The 17,044-nt window shown below is 42.7% G+C and overlaps 1 protein-coding gene across 4 annotated transcripts in view; it reads right to left on the reverse strand.

Annotated features, from left to right (window-relative positions):
* Positions 1-17,044, reverse strand: part of LOC147023229 (DNA topoisomerase I, mitochondrial-like) — a 128,263-nt gene that overhangs the window by 100,885 nt on the left and 10,334 nt on the right. For all 4 annotated transcript variants that reach the window (XM_085888408.1, XM_085888409.1, XM_085888407.1 and 1 more), the window contains exons 5-7: positions 6,258-6,297; positions 3,786-4,504; positions 2,786-2,901 (exon numbers count right to left, since the gene is read on the reverse strand). In XM_085888408.1, coding sequence (XP_085744534.1) covers positions 2,786-2,901; positions 3,786-4,504; positions 6,258-6,297 — 875 coding nt within the window. The remainder of the gene's footprint in view (positions 1-2,785; positions 2,902-3,785; positions 4,505-6,257; positions 6,298-17,044) is intronic.

The raw sequence follows: 17,044 nt of genomic DNA on the forward strand, positions 1-17,044 counted from the left end.
CGTCCCGCTTTGATCTGACACTTGACCCTGACCCATGACATTTATTATTCAATCGAATTTAGAATGGGATTGAAATAAATTCAATTCAGATCAAATGGAAGACCAAATAGGTGCAGTCCTGCATTGGAGTAATCAGAAGGAACCCAAAGCAAAAAAAGAAAAAAGAAAAAAAAGAAGTCATCAGGAGGAACCTGGATAGGATTCAGCTGCTATGCCTCTATCCTCAAACCCATCCAGGCACAGCAAGGTTAGCCTTATTCAAAAACAATTTAAAAAAAATAAAAAATATTTAAACCCAAGATCAGGAAAATTAAATAATTCTGGCTGCTACACCATGTGTCCGATCATGTTGAAATTTAAAACATGTATTCCTCATCATTACTAAATCATAATGTGTCATTTCACATCAATCGAAGTGGTTCAAGAGAAATAAAAAAATTTTAAAAGACGTTTGCTGAATCCAACATGGCTGCCAGACCATATGACCTATCAATCATTCATGAATACCCGGTATCCCTACGGCTTGGGGAACATTGGTGTGAGGTTTCCTATCGATCTGTCCAGTAGTTCTAGAAAATATTTTATGGGCTTTAGGGTAAATTCAAGGTTAAAAAAAAATTACCTTTCATCAGTAAATTGAAAAACAAAACAAAACCAAAAAAAAAAAACCAATGGCTACTGAACTATGTGACCGATGTTTTTTTGTTTCTGTGGACCAATTTATCCCAAGATGACTCAAAAATATTCATATTGATCAGATGTAGCATTCTATGTATGCAATTGTGACATCACAAAGGCACCTATGACATTAAAAAAGAATAATAATAATAAAAAAAAATTAATATTCACTTATTCCCAAGGGGAGTACTTGCCATGTACTGTTTCAATTTTTCCCTTGGTGTGGTTTTGGAGATACATAGGTCCAAATTTTTTTCTTTTTTCCAACATGGCTGCCACACCACATGACCTGCGATGTCGTAATAATCATTAAAAACATTCTATGCGAGTCGTCACGACGGTGAAAATTTTCTCAATCTGGCAAGCCGTTGCAGATAAAAGACACTCATGTTCTGTACGGACAAAGAAAGAAAGAAAAAGACGTTGTGCAGAGCACGATACTTGCAAAATCCACCCCTTTCTCCAAAGATTGCCATGAATACAAATTGTCCATTTCTTGAAGATTAAAATTGACAATCTTAATCAAAGCTCAGGTCAATCAGATAACAATCGTTATTTTTTAGTTTTTTTTTTTTTCCAGATTGAAATTCATGATTTTAGAAGTAGACCTCAAAAACAGTTTGTTTCCCAATACAGTAATGCACTGTGCAATTGCTGTTTAATTTTCAAGTCAATCGGATGAAAAATGATGATTTTAGAAACTGGACCTTAAGATGACCTTTGACCTCAAAATCAATAGGCTTCTCAGTTGAGATTACCTCACCAACTTGGTAAAGTTTCATGACGATTGGTTTGGAATTGTGACCTGTCGGCAATTCGCAAACAAACAGAACAACAAAATTGACTGACCAATATACTTGAAATATCTAAAATTTTGCAAGTAACAAACAAATGGACCCAAATGCAATACCCTCTCCTCTGGCGAGGGTAACAAAGCCGAACCTTTCCAGGGCGATTGCCTTGGTGACACCTTTTGCACACCGGGTTGCTATATTAAAAAGTTGTGCACTTTTTACGGTCAGCTCGGATACAAAACTTGATGCAACTGAGTGTGGACCCTCGGGCTACCGAGAAGCTCAATCACTCGCTGGCTACACGGCTGCACAGCGTCACATGACCAGCCAGCTCGCCGTCGGATGAAATGCCCCAACAAAATTTTAAAGCCTCCGTTTTTCACGGGAATTCTTTCAGATACTTGTAGAGCACATCCCCAAACCATCTAAAATATAAACATTCATCTCAGAGATGCTACGAATAAGCAGTCCCTCAGGAGGACAGGTTACGAGGTGAAGCAATGAACGGAAAGCATGTGGTGTCCCTTCCAGAGTCTCATGGTTATTTGAATTCAATATATTTTCCTCATGAAAAGTGCGTTTCTGAGCGGATTTGCATGAAAATCATCTTCATTAAACATGTAGCTACACCAGAAGGTCCCAAAAGTGAAAACAGAAATCAACTAGAACTTAAGACAGCCTCGTTATATGGCATGGGTACGGATGGAAGGCCATGGAAGCTACCCCTCGCTGCAATGCATTGCACACAGACCGAGGATATGAACATTCAATTTTCACAAAATTTGATGCAACCGAGTGTTAATCAACCTTAGGGACTATTAAAAGTGAAAACAGAATTTAAATTGAATTTAAATAACCACTTGAAGCCGTGTTGAAGTCAACGGGCCTCGTGTTGCCCAATAAACAGGGCCAGATGACAGAGGTAACGAGAAACTAGTTGGTCAAATTAAATCTTCTTAATAATCCCTATGAAACCCATTCTGCATTATAGCCGTCCGATACTTCCTTATTCGGCCATTTTGCACTTGACCCTGTAACCTTGACCCCGAGGAAAAAATGCGAAAAAGGGCTCAGACGATCTATAGAGAGCAACTAGTATTATCATCGTGTCAAGTTGGAACTCAATCGGCCGAGACGTCTCGGAAGAGGTAGAAAAAATTAAAAATTGTTGACAGACAGAGACAGAAAGACATCAAATGGTTATATTAGGTCAGCGAGCCAACCTAAAAATAAAAGAGAAGGAAGCAGAAGAAGATGTAGTGCTGATAACAAGAGCAAGTGGCCTGCATTGGTACAGAGTACAAATGCCTCACCATTATAACGAAACTTCACACTCTCGGAAAGAGGTTCATATTCTGGGGCAAATGTCGGTCCATTGTGCTCTAGAAAATTCCACTTCACTCCATCCTTCAACTTCTTCTCCTCCCACCTGACAATAGGAAGGGGTTTTCAGACATCCAATGATGTTGAAATTTCGGATACAATTTACTCCATTGCACAGACTGCAGAATTTTCACAGCATTAATGGCAAAATAAACAGAATGTTGATTGAGGTATGCTAACCATCGTGTGATAGCCTGGTGTTGGCTTAGCAGTTAGGGTGGTGGCTTGGGATCCTAGGGTCCTGAGTTCGAGCCCCGTTTGCCACTGAATTAACACCAGGGGGTTGACTCAGCCAGTCATCCTTCTGAGGTCGGCAAAATGAGCTCCAGTGCACTGGTAATAGGGGCACTGTATCAGCGGCATAGCTGATATGTTAAAGTTGTACACACAATAATCTTCCCTGTCCCTTCAGGAACTGTTCCATAACCAATGATGCAACCAGAAGCCAAAAAGGCAGCACACGATGGGAACCACCATGTGGGGCAAGGGGAAGCTGACATTTCAGGTGTTAACCCTTCAGAGAGAAAGACCCTTCATTTGCAATTTTTCAACCAAAGGGCTTACGCCCGCAATGTCAGCTTCTCCTTTCCAGCATCAGATAGCATGCCTCAATCAATGTACTGTTGATTTTATTGTTCTACCTGTCTGCCAATGCATACATCAACACTAGCCTTCACCAGCAAGACTAGTTCTTCATTCTATTTTTCCAGTATTACTTGATCATTTCCCTATACCATGTATTGGAAACCAAGCAAGCAATGCTGACGCAGAATTAGAGGCTCTTCGTAAGTTTAAGTACACCAACTGGGAAGCAAAGAGGAAATCAAGGTGGGTTGTGGGGGGGGGGGTGGGGGAAGGCACACACACACACAAAAGATCTTAGCAACTACAAGCACTTGTTTAAAAAAAATAAAAAAATAAAAAACTTACCATTTCCATTTGTTTTTCTCTTCCTCTTCTTTTTTCTTTTGTTTTTCCTCAGCAGCAGCAGAAGGTTGACCCCTTTTTCTCTTTGCTGCATCTTGGCTAAAGGCAGAGTCCATCTTGTTTTTTCCCTCTTTCATGGGCTCGGTCTTCACCTTTGGAATTTTCTCTGCAGTTTTTATTTTGTTGTCCTTTTTGTGTTTCTTCGACTTTTCCCTGTCGACACCATCTTCACATTTTATTTTGTTGTCCTTTTTGTGTTTCTTCGACTTTTCCCTGTCGACACCATCTTCACATTTTATTTTGTTGTCCTTTTTGTGTTTCTTCGACTTTTCCCCGTCGACACCATCTTCACATTTTATTTTGTTGTCCTTTTTGTGTTTCTTCGACTTTTCCCCGTCGACACAATCTTCACATTTTATTTTGTTGTCCTTTTTGTGTTTCTTCGACTTTTCCCTGTCGACACCATCTTCACATTTTATTTCGTTATCCCTTTTGCGTTTCTTCGACTTTTCTCCATTGATGCAATCTTCAGATTTTATTTCGTTATCGTTTTCGAGTTTCTTTGACTTTTCTCCGTCGATGCCATCTTCGGATTTTATCTCGTTATCCTTTTTGAGTTTCTTCGACTTTTGTCCGTCGATGCCATCTTCGGATTTTATTTTGTCATCCTTGTTGCCTTTCTTCAACTCTTCCCCATCAATACCTTCCTTGTCCTTTCTATGCTGAATCACAAAAAAAAGAAAAAAAAAAGTACAAAACAAAGACACAAAGATACATTCTCAGAATCGGAATTCAATTTTAAAAAATTAAATTAAATCAAAAAAACAAACAAACAAAAAACAAAGAAACAGCATGGTCACAAATTGCTCAGCCAAACGACCCAGCACGTGTGAATGAACACCAGTTGAACAAGGAAAATGATAAAGAAAGAGACAAAATGTCACAGCCCCCATCGTTTTAGTAATTTTGCTGTATGGAGTTAAAGGGCCAGTAAATATTTATTTACAACTAAAACGGCAATCAGTCTACCAATCAGGCATCTTTGATCAGATCAGAAAATAAAGTTAGGTGCAACTGTGTGCCATCATGTACTGAGCTTGTGCCACATTTGAACAAAAATCAGACCATGCATGACCAAGAAATGGTTGGGGATGCATATAAGCAACAAAATGGCCGCCTGTTGGCTATCTTGGATCTGATCTTGGGGTGGGGAAGACATGCATATGTACACCATCATTCATGATCTGTGTACCAAGTTTGAACTTGCTCACAGACAAACAGAGGTGAATACATAATTTCCGTCCACCTTCGGTGGTGGAGGTAGTAATAAAGACAAGATAGAACATAAGAAGGCATCAATAAGTAAATGTTATGGTGGCAGGCTTGGGGTCCTTCGGGTCACAAGTTCAAATCCCACTCGGCTGTTGAATTAATACCAGGTGGGGTTGACTTGGCCTGTCATCCTTCTGAGGTCGGCAAAACGAGTAGCAGCCTGCTCGGATGATCGAGCCATTCGAGCATCCTGCGTTGGAGTGGCAACCCATCCAGGATTGTGCCCAACAGCCCAGGAGCCTGCTTTGTCAGCACCAATGCTCTGTACAGTGTATGGTCCCAATGGATGGATGGGGGTGGAATCAGTAAATGTCAGTTGGTCCACCCTCGAGCCATGTGTTCAAACAAAATATTGTTGCTCTCTCCAGAGATCAGTCGATGGTCTGTTTATATTTTTAACCATCTCCCCTTTTCTAGCGTTTGTGAAACCACCTTATAAAGATCGTTCAATCGTACTCTTTCCCCGAGGGCTTCAAAAGCAAGTGGTGCTTTAACATCTCCTGTCATATTATCCCCTATCCCTGCCATGTGTTTTTTTTCTACCTCCTCTGTCCTCCTCTCACTTTTGTCCAACTGTCTCTCTGCTGGCAGTTCATTGTCCTTTTTTTGTAAACCCTGTCACATCACTGAGCCTAGATTTTGTATCCAAGAAAAAGGATTGAGAAAAAAAAAATGCTCCAACCCAAACCATCCTCCAGTGTGCAAGACATTTATACATTTTTTTTCTTTTTTAAAGCACAAGTACAAAATCTCGAATACAAATCAGCTCAAATTTTGATTTTGATGTACAGTACTCTTTGCAGAGTGTTGGTGCTGCCAAAGCAGTTTCTTGGTTAAGGTTATACTTGGTGGTTTGCCAATGCCGTCCAAATGTTTGTCCGTGCCCTATCCTTTTAAATGCTAAGCGTCAAGCAAGACAGCAGCACACCATTTTTTTAAGGGTCTCGGCCAGGGGTTTTTGAAGCCCTGGAGGAAAAGGTATCGATAGGCTTCAGCTGGGATTCAACTGGCCAATATTGCAGACTCAGTGGACGCACTAACCATTATGCAACTGAATGTATGTCGTGAAAACAATAAAACCGAAAAGCGTATACAATTACATTTTTTTTTTCTTCCACAAATGCTGTGACAAGCTAAACTCACATTTTGTTCATGCTTGCTTGGGGTCGTCTGCATTTTCTTCCTGATAACATCAAAATACATGATTACAATGATGAACAATATTTAAAATGAAAAAGCTTCAAGACACCGACAACCAAAAGAGCAAGATGAAAATTACAAATGCCTAACGCAGTACAGAGGTTAAAAATACTGCATTGTAATAAAATAAAGTAATAAAACTACACTTTATTCTAAATCTTACAACTTTTAAGGAACAAATTTAAAAATAATAAATAAATACAAGCTTTTCCAAGAGTGGTTCATCATAATCATCAGACTCCTGGGCTCTCATCTTCTCAGGTTTTGTCCTCAAAGTTATCATCTATCTATAATTCCAGCAATGTGTGCGTGTGTGTGTGTGTGTGCGTGTGTGTGTGTGTGAGACCGCTGTTTCTCGACAACCATTGGTCCGATCTAATTGAAACTTGCCAGGTATATTGCTGGGGACCTGAGGATGTGCCTTTTCAAGGTTTGATATTAATCGGACAAGTGCTTCCCAAGTTATGGCCATTTATTTACCAAACCAATGACAAGACACGTTGTTGCGTGGGCGTGGCCGATGGGGGAAGGGAACCTCAGCCGCATTCCCCATTACGGGTTACAACGTACGGGCTTCCGCAGAGTGGTGACTGTGTATTCTAATAATTTCTCGATTTCTTATGCGCATTTATAGATAAACGCAATGCCCCAAGTTATGATCGTTTTCATATTAGACGGTGCATAAATTTCGGTAACATCAGAGTGCTGGTATGCTCCGAACCAGGAAGTAATTTTTTTCTCTCTCTCTCCTCTCTTCTCTTTTTGTTTTTCCTTGCGACGACATTGCGAAAAGGTAAAATACGTTGGCGCTAATTGAATAATTGGCCATTAAAACCTAAATTGCGAATAATCGTAACTGATATGCGAACTTCCGGGCCACGCACATACGGGCACGCGAGAGCGAATAAACGGCCTGTGTGGTTGTTGTTTCTTGCTCGCGGTTGGAATATTTATTCTTTTATTTATTTATTTTTAACGGGTACGTACTAGTTAGTTTCAAATTTGACATTTGGAGTGCTAGTAAAAGAGATAGTCATTTTATCTTCCAAGCTATGCAACAAAATTGAGGAAATGCTGTCATCAACTTCACATTTTGCCTTATTATATCAAGTGGACTTGATGGGATAAAAGGAAGACTCATACAGGTTTTCAAAATAAATTGACAAGAAGTACGATATTCAAGATGAGAAAAAAAAAATCTGGAAAAGTAATCTGTAGTGGGGGGAGAATGAAAGTAGGTACAATGGGTTATGTAAAATTAATTACAAAACAACCTCTTTTGTGCCAAATGTTTCATCACACTTGCAACAAGCTGGCTGTTCTACATCAGCAAATTCTTAAAAATTAAAAAAAAAATAAAGAAAATAAATAAATAAATAAAAACTTAAGCACCTCAACTTTTGGGAATATCACTCGGCATGTATTCCTGGATTTGGATTTGTCAAGGAAACATGGCACAATGAAGGATGCTTGTTGACAGCTGGCTTTGGAGGCCAACTTTGAAATGTGGTTCACACAAGAGAGACCATGGCCAATGGTGAGGACCAAAAGTTAAAGCAACTGAACTTCTGAGATGTTTATCAAGTTAGTCAATGGGAGGATTCACCAGATAGTCCTTTCAGAGAGACCAAGTGACAGATTTTCCATGGTGGAAAAGACATATTCGAAGGGTTTGACCAGCTCTTGATGCTATTAAGCCATTAATGTCTGCAGAGAGGGAATAGGCTGCTGCCTGACCATGTGAAGTATGATGAATGCTTTGGCAAAGGGTAGAATTATCAGCAAAAAAGGCTTTCCAGAGAAACAGAAAGATTGTTGATGAAAATGATGAAAAGGATTGGCCAAAGACACTGCCTTGGGGCACTCAAGTCTCCATGGGGAGACAAGATGAAAGGATCCAATTGAAAACCACACACCGACGAGAGTGGAGGAAGTTAGCAAGCCAGGAGTGTAGGGGCCTTGGATGGCAGAGGCAAAGGGTTTGCAGATCAAGGCGAGTTGCTGGACTGTGTCAAATGCTCAAAATATGTCCAGAGCGACGGCCCTGGTCCCATCTGACATTTAGGGCCTCTATCCATTTTTGGGAGAGAAGCAGCAGCAAGTCTCAGTTAGAGTGACTGCCGAGGGAACAAAATTGAAGGTCGGAGATCATCCATTGGAGAAGAGCAAGGATTTTATGTCAAGGATTAAGAATTCCATGACTTCACATGAAATTGGAAGAAAACCAATAGGCCAGCAGTTAAGATCCATTTTGTGCCCTTTTTGTGTAAGCAGCAATCTTGGCCGACCTTCAAATGGACCGAAAATGATCCAAGGCAAATGGTAGGAAAAACAGAGCAGAAAGAGAATTTACAATCATGGCAGAGCAGGTTATTATGACCTCAAAGGAGACGTTATTACGACCTATTACGCTAGAGCAGAGAGACAACCTCAATGGGCGTTGGTCATTCGGGCCAATCACAGAGTCATAATCTAGGGTTGTCAAAAACTTCTCCACTTTCTCATATGAGAGAAACAGAGTGCTCAAGATCACTCAGGTGCGAATGGACAAGGAGAAGGCAGGGAGCGAGGCGTTTGATGGATGAGATTTGTCAGGAAAAAGCTGACATATTCGGACATCTCATGCGCAGAGTCGGCTGTGGTGCCATTTCATGTGAAGCAAGTGATGGAGGGGGAGCATACCCAAGAGACAAACTTGAGAAAGCACCACCAGGACTTTGAGGTACGAGACAAATTTGAGAGTTCAGCCTTGAGGTTGTCCAGATGCTTTTTGCTGGTTCTCCTGAGTCGAAAGACACTTTTTTCAAGCTGTAATGAGTAGCTTGGCTATGGTCAGATTGGCATTTCATGATGAGAAGGCAAGTTGTTTTAGGCAACTGCCTCGCCATAGGATTTGCTGCAACAAGGGCAAGAGGATGGGATAAACCTCTGCATGAGAGAAAGCAGCCTTTTATGGAAGATTTCCCAAGTTGCATGAATTATAATCAGAGACAGCAGAGATTGACCAACCCTGAAGTGTGTGGGCAGCTTTTGGTCCCAGCCAGTCAGCCCGAGTGACCTACCATCATTTGCAGCACTGAAAGACATTAATCAGTGAGATCTCTCGCACTGTAAAACATGTACATTTACTGCATTTCTGGATAATTAGGTCAGAATGAAGAAGATCGACAACACTACCGCAATCAAGGCAAGGGCGATTAAAGACGCCAAAGAAAAAACGCTGTATGAACATGATGGGGAGATGGGGTGCAAGTTTTTGAGATCCAGGAATGAAACGGGCAGGAAGAGCTTTCCATTAAACATGTCTGTGGCCTTGGAACGACTCTTGCTTCTCTCCTACTACAATGCAAGGGCAGATGCAAACCGCCTCCTGGAAGAGGATCGCTAACCGACCATGAACGCCAATATTTCAATCACGTGACTTAGGGTCCTCCGTCTAACATCAGTTACCTAACAAAAAAACATCACGTGACCGAATTACCGGGGGACACGCCCTCGGTACACCTTGTCCGAACCGGGTCACCGTACCGGATCAGATGCAGCCGAGCAACACCAAGGACGTTCAGGCTAAAAGAACAGATCATTGGGAATAAAGTCCCAGCTAGGCAAGGATACAGACCATGGTGGATCAATGAAAGAAAAGACAAAAACGAGCTGGGAACATTTCTACATAAGCATTTATTACAGGCAGGCAAGGAAAACAGAATGTAGTTTATTGTTGTGTGTAAGCAGGGAGAGAAAAAAATGCGTAGTGCAACAACAAAACAAGCAATCTAAAGCAGACACAGAGCAGACTTATCCCAATATAATTATTCTGCACTCTTAACTTACGCGAGGACGGGCACCATGAGACTGACTGACACACACACACACACACACACACACACACACACACACACACACACACACACACACACACACACACACACACACACACACACACACTTAATCTCAAGAAAGTAGAGGAGATGAGGCTAACGGTTTCATAATACCTTGCACGGTTGACCGACCGTGATACTCAGTACATTTTGGGGGACGCTCCGCCGAGCGATCCCAGTTTGAGGGTTGGCACATTGTCTCCTGCTTAATTACGATGTCAGTGCAGTGCCTGCACCGATCCAGAGAAATGGCGAGACCATCAGGCGTGAGGGAGGGACTTTAGGTGAAGCCAGGTGAGTGAGTTGTCCAGCGGCAAGCGGAGAAGGTGGGTGGAGCCAGTCGCGATGAAGTGGAGATTCCAGAGAAGGTAGAGATTGAGAGCGAGTGGGCGGAATGGCAGACAGGACTTGCGGAGCAGCAGGCATACGCAGAGATAGATCCAAAGCCAGGCAAGATGATGATGACGACGACGACTACCACCCCGGACAGCCTCGTGATCCGTCCTTTTTAGGTCCGGCGGTGCAGGGCGGGGCGCCGCCCCGAAGCAATGCGTCACCCGAATCGGGCGCTCCCATTGGGCCCCAGCCACCGCACATCCAGCAAGAGATCGCGTAGCTGTGAAATTGTCTCACTCCAAACCCCGTAATATGAATCGCTGAACTCCCGGGCCGTGCTCCGGTGACTGGCCAAGGGTTGCGGCGGCCCCGCATGCCCGCCTGGACACCCCCGGCGCGCTGCGGTTGGTGCTGATGAATGTGCTTTCTTCGTCCAGACGCGATGCGGTCTGAGCGATCCAGGCCATACAGCATGCCTCTGCTTGGTGGCGGCTGAATTTAGGCGGAGGTGCAGGAGGATGTCTGCCGTCCGCGGAAGACATTGGTGGCCTCGGTGGCATGCGAAAATCAACGGCAAGATGTTATTGTAAACCCATGCGCAGATCCGAATGGAGATGTGTGCCATGCGTGCCCTGGTAAGATGCCATTGTAATCAGCGTGCAGACCCGAATGAAGAGGTGCGCTATTCCTGCCCGTACTGTGTGATGGATTGAAGGAAAGGATTGGACATAGTTATGGTTGAAAAGAGCATGCCACTTGTGTGTTTGGCATTTGACGTATCGTTCCACTATTCCTTTTGACACCGTATCTTGCAGCGGAGGATTTTTCCATTGTGTAGGTTGTGCTTACTTTGGTTTCCACGAGGACGCATTTTTATCGTGGAAGATATTGCTGTGGTTTTCAGAAGCGGCCGTGTGGGTGTGGTGCATGCTTGGATTTATATCAGGAATAAGAGGAAGAGAGTTGGAATGAAGATGGATATAATCAGACTTGACTGAGATCCAAACACACTTAGTCCCGTTTGACCCATTAGACATGAGAGAAAGGTCTAACTGCAATATATTAATGAAATAACTGTCTGGGGTCCACTGTATGATGGATGGCATTGCCTTAGCTTCGAGGCATGCGGTTTTCAGAACCACAACAATATATATATAAAAAAATATATTGTTATGGGTACAGGTACAGAGTGTATTTTGAGGGGATTAATCCCCGTTTCTCCTCAGAAGAGCCGGACCTTGGGCCACCACTCACAATCAACTTTGTGGCACGGTGGTTTGCTTTTCAACCACGAATGCCAATCAGTTAACCACGAGTTCCAGTGTCCGTCAAATTTGCACTTTAATGGAGGTCATGTGGCTTCCTGAACGGGGGGAACGCCCTCGGCGAGGTACCAATCTTATCTTGATTAAATCTCGAGTCGGGCGGCTGAGCGTTTACCGAAAGTGCATGCCGACTATGATAGGTAAATTCGTTTGGGAACGACCTCCCAGTCGATCTCAGTTCAGACAATGCTGGATCAATGGAAGGAAAGGACAAGCACAGACAGGTTGTAACGTCAAGGAATTTATTAAAAAGAAAAATAAATAAACAGAAGAACTTTTTAGTTCCTTGTGGTGAAAATAGGTAAATTCAAAACAATCAAAATAATTTCAAACAAATAAAGAATTAAACAGACATTGATATAAAAATAGACAAAGAGCAGATATGCTCATCACTATGCCTTACTTAACAATGAAACATGAGACAAGAGTACCCAGCAGATCATTCGGGGGGAAAGAAATCCGGTCTCGGCTTACCAAGGTAGAAGTCGCCATGCGTCAAATGAAATGTCCAAAATGTGTGAATGTGCCTTGGTCCGCTGCCAGGGCCCTGCCTCACCATGCACCCACACCAATCAACTTTCATGTCGTCACCTCCAGGAACCAGGGACGCCAAGAATCAGGTACGAGAAAAACCAGCAGGAACGGTCCCACCATCACCAGGAGCCACAACAAACTGACAGCTGCAAGGAGCTGTAAGGCACTGTGACCAGCAGTCAGAGCTGAAAGGCTGTCACCAACCGTCACAAAAAAAACTGAGGGAAAACAGTCCTCCCATCCTTTTTATAGGCGACCAGTCTGGGCAGAGCCTCAAGCAGACTTCAGCTAAATCCACCTTGCCTATTGACGTGACCAACCGTCAACCTTACGATCATTCCTTCCTCGTTCGGCCCGACACGAACAAGAGCCAGCCAGCATCTGTAGAGTTGCCAAAGGGGCGTCGAAATAAATGTCGATGGAAAAAAAGGTGGACGTCAATGTCGGTGAAAGAACGTCAATGTCGGTGAAAGAACCTCAGTCGAACGTCAATGAAAGATAGGTGGGTGAGGTAAATAATCCACAGCCGTATTTGACCGTCCAAATAACTGCTCAGGAAAAGCCCTCAGTGTGCTTAATCAAATGTCCTGCAAGTCCAAGGTGTAAATAAATCGTCCACCCCCAAACCAATGTGTCCTGATAGAAAGGGGGTAGATGAGCCTCAGTTGGGCTTACGGCTATCTCACGTGCATGAACGTTTCGTAAAGAGGAAAAAGCCATCCCATAAGAAAGGGAATCTGTTCTATACCCTTCTCCAATGCATCAAAGTTAGAATCCCACCAGACATGGGGATGGGTCGATCCTGGACATGCATTTCGGGAAATAACTGTCTGAGGACCTAAATGTTTGTATGCATTAGGCAGATGCAATTCTGAAATCCATAACAACATATATATATATATACATATATATACATATACATATATATACATATACATATATATATACATATATATACATATATACATATACATATACACATATACATATACATATATACATATACATATACATATATATATATATATATATATATATATATATATATATTGAAACACAAAAGAAAAACTTACCACTTGTTTGAAATGTAATAAAATTGTAACAGTTCAAAATAAAACAAACCAACAATTGCTAATTGAAACTGGCATTTTGTTGATGACATGTCAAGTTTTTGACCAAGATACACCATCTCATAAGTTTGTTCTACAGTACAGAACAGCATAGGGTGCAATGTCAGTCCCCTTTCAATAGCGTGTGTGGCCACCATTGTTTTGGATACAGGCAGTGCATCATCGGCGCATACTGCGTATCAGTCTTTGGATGGATTGCTGCTGGATTCTGTCCCACTCAGTCCTCAATGTCTGAAGCCATCTGACTTAGGACCATCTGCCTATCCTGCCTTGCAGTGGTGACTCTTGACCTCCCTGATTGAGGTCTGTCATCTGTAGAGTTGTGGAGGGTGTCTGTCCACCAGGGCCGATATTGTCTGGTGTGAACAGCCAAGGCGACGTGCCACCTCACGGTAGCTCAATCCGCCTTGCAGCATATGCCCAAGGCACACTGCCGTTGATCCCTTGACAATCGTGGCATGTTGATTGAAATGCCCATTTTGCACTGGCCTTTTTAAAGCCAATATCAAGACATCACGTGCAGCTCATTAAAATAATCCCGTACCCCTTGGCTAATCATTGACATTCCAAACGGCTGTTCAACAGCTGTGCTATTAAGTGACCATTGAAGGTTCAAGTGACCATCCGTGACCGTTTTGTCTGACAGTGAGGACACTATTATCCACAAATAAGTTCACACATTTACTACACGTCATGTTATTGTTGATATTTGAAGGTTTAAAAGGTGGTAAGTTTCTTTTGCATTTCAGGATACTCTATATATATATATATATATATATATATATATATATATATATATACATATATACATATACACATACATATATATATACACATACATATATATATACACATACATATATTCCAAAACAAAGCCCCTCCAACAGGAAATACACCATGGCATTAAACACCACGATGCATTTATCGGGTCAGGAGGGCCTCGTTTTGGTTTATTGTTATGCCCAATTGCAATCCCAAATCCTGGTGGGTGAGGCAGCAAGGCAGAGGTAAGGTACTCATGCAGCAGACAGACATTACTGCTCACAGATGGCACAACTTCAGCTATTATGGGATACAAACTGTGCCTTACTGCTCCATCAAGCAAGAAGGTTCAACTCGCAAACGCAATCACACACCTCAAATATTACAGGTTTCGACCAATCGTGGGCAACCTATTTTGTTCTGATTTTGTCATTTCATTTCGACCGATCATGGTTTTTGAGCTGAGATGAGTCATCGTTTGGGTTCCATGCAAGAACGATTACCTCCCATTTAAAGCCTCACGGCGTTTCACACACAGTTTTTGAATGACCCCAAATGTAAAGCAACAGACAAAGTTAGTTGTACCAAAAGGCAGAGAAAGCTTATGACTGTGGGTGAAAGAGTCATGAGATCTGTTGGCTCGAGGAGAAAATGGCATCTGTGGGCCGCCATTATGGGGTCAATGATGGTCGGTAAAAAATAAAAATAAAAAAAACTTCCTCATTCCGCAACCAAATACCAGGATGTGTGGGTCATTTGGTAAACCCAGTTGAGAAACAATGCAGAGATGCCAACTTTTGGAAATCAGAATTAGGGAGGATTTGCAACCGACACCAAATAATGTGCGCGAAGAGCACATCTCGAGCGCGGAGCGCTCGACCCTTGCGGCGGGGTCCAGGGCCCGCCTTAGGGCCCTGGAAGCTCTGGGGTTCTAGACACTCTCTAGTGCCCTCTGAGCCCTATTTTGGAGCATTTAACATGTTAAGAATTCCCACTTTTTGAACAGAAAAAGGGGAAAATTGTGCACTTTTTAATGTTACATGTATGTTAATATTAGTAAGTTAGGGGACAATCAAAGATTAACAAAAAGCACAAAAGAAGCAATATTTTTCTTACCTTACTGGCTGGTACTACTGCTGCTTGCTTTTTCCATGGCAGCTTTGCTGAGTGACAGCTGTGTGGCTCTTTTAGCCCTTCTGATTATGTCTTTGCTGTATTCTCTCTGGTAGCAAGGGGTGCTATGAGCTAGTTTTTCAATTAAGAGAGCTTCCAGGGTTTTGACACTCAAATTGGGACGAAATTCAGTATGATTCTTCCGTACAAGACTGAGTGCCCGCTCACATGATGCGTTCGAATGAGGAATGACCAAGATTCCCTTCATCACTTTGCTCAAATTAGGATACTTCTTGGCACCAGTGCAGGGATCTGTGAGCTGTGAAATCTGATGCCACTGCTCATCCACTCTCACTGTCAGTAGCAATTGTAGCTATGGAGGCGTCTGCCTGGTCGTGAGCGAATTCACTCTCAAGACTGTCTATGTCACTATCACCGCCACTGAACAGACAGGGGAATTTCTTGATGAAAAACTCCACACAGTCAAACCCCACTTCTTGGTGTAGCTTAACATCCAGCACCTGAGCATGCTTGGCTAATTCATCATCTAGCGGCCAGGTTTTGAAGATGTAATTGCAGGCTTTCACATAATATGAGCGAACTGCACTGAAGAAACCTTGGATGTCTGACTCACTCAGAGTGAAGGTGGATTTCTTGAGACTCCTTTGTTCCCTTATATACAGTTTGGCATCGTTCCTAATCATGAGGTCCTCATCATTCTTCTGATGATTTCTGTCAGAGAAGGGTACATTTACCAGAGCAACCGATGACACCGATGGTTTCAAAACCGTACGAAGATATCTTTCAGAAGACCATTCAATTCTCCGTGCAGGAGATGAATACAGGGTTCTGTCTCTTTGGAGCAGAAGATTCCCCTTCTCAAAAAGCTTGTTAGCATATCGAAGGAAGAAACAATAGAGTTTTGTTTGTGGAGACAAGAACATCCTGTTGACACGTTTTTCTCTAGATTCCTGCACAGTGTTTGAGGAAGATGCGCTTTTAGTTGTAGAACTCGTAGTACACTTAGCCGCAGGGCGATCACACTTGCGTTTACTGCCAGCAGAAGAGGTCAGACTCGTAGTACCAGATCCAATTTTACGTTTGAGGAGAGAGCTTGAGGTAGGTGCAGTCAAGGAAGAAGACCTCTGATTCGAAGGTTTTGCTGAGCTTCTATCAAGTGATTTGGCAAAAGCAGAACTTAACTTGGGTCCTTCTTTGCCTGTAGATGGGACTATCACAGTCTTTCTCGACTCTGAAGGGATCTGCTTTGTAGATGAACGTGATGAAGGCCCGGTGATGCTACCTGCTCTCAGCATTGGTTTGGTGCTGTCCCTGCTGTCTTCTTCGCAGCAGATACTGCAGTGGTAGTGGTGAATGCTGCTCCACTAGTGCTTGATCCTGCAGTGCCAGTACTGGCAGTAGATACAGTGCCGTCCTTCTTGCTCGTTGTTAGAGTCTTGGCTACAGTTGGTTGCATTTTTTTCGTACTTCTTCTTTGAAGAAGAGGCGAAGTGGCTCCCACTGTTCAATCAGCCTGTCTAGGCACTGACCAAGGGACAGCCACCTTGTTGCGACATGCTTCAGAATCTTGTGTGTCGGGGCATCACAGAGTTCTTGCAGTGCTTTCACTCCTTTGACGCGTTTACTACTTT

This window comes from Eptatretus burgeri, chromosome 7 (genome assembly GCF_056783735.1).
Source record: "Eptatretus burgeri isolate ZD-2024b chromosome 7, Ebu_testis_v1, whole genome shotgun sequence".
NCBI classification, from domain to species: Eukaryota; Metazoa; Chordata; class Myxini; order Myxiniformes; family Myxinidae; genus Eptatretus; species Eptatretus burgeri.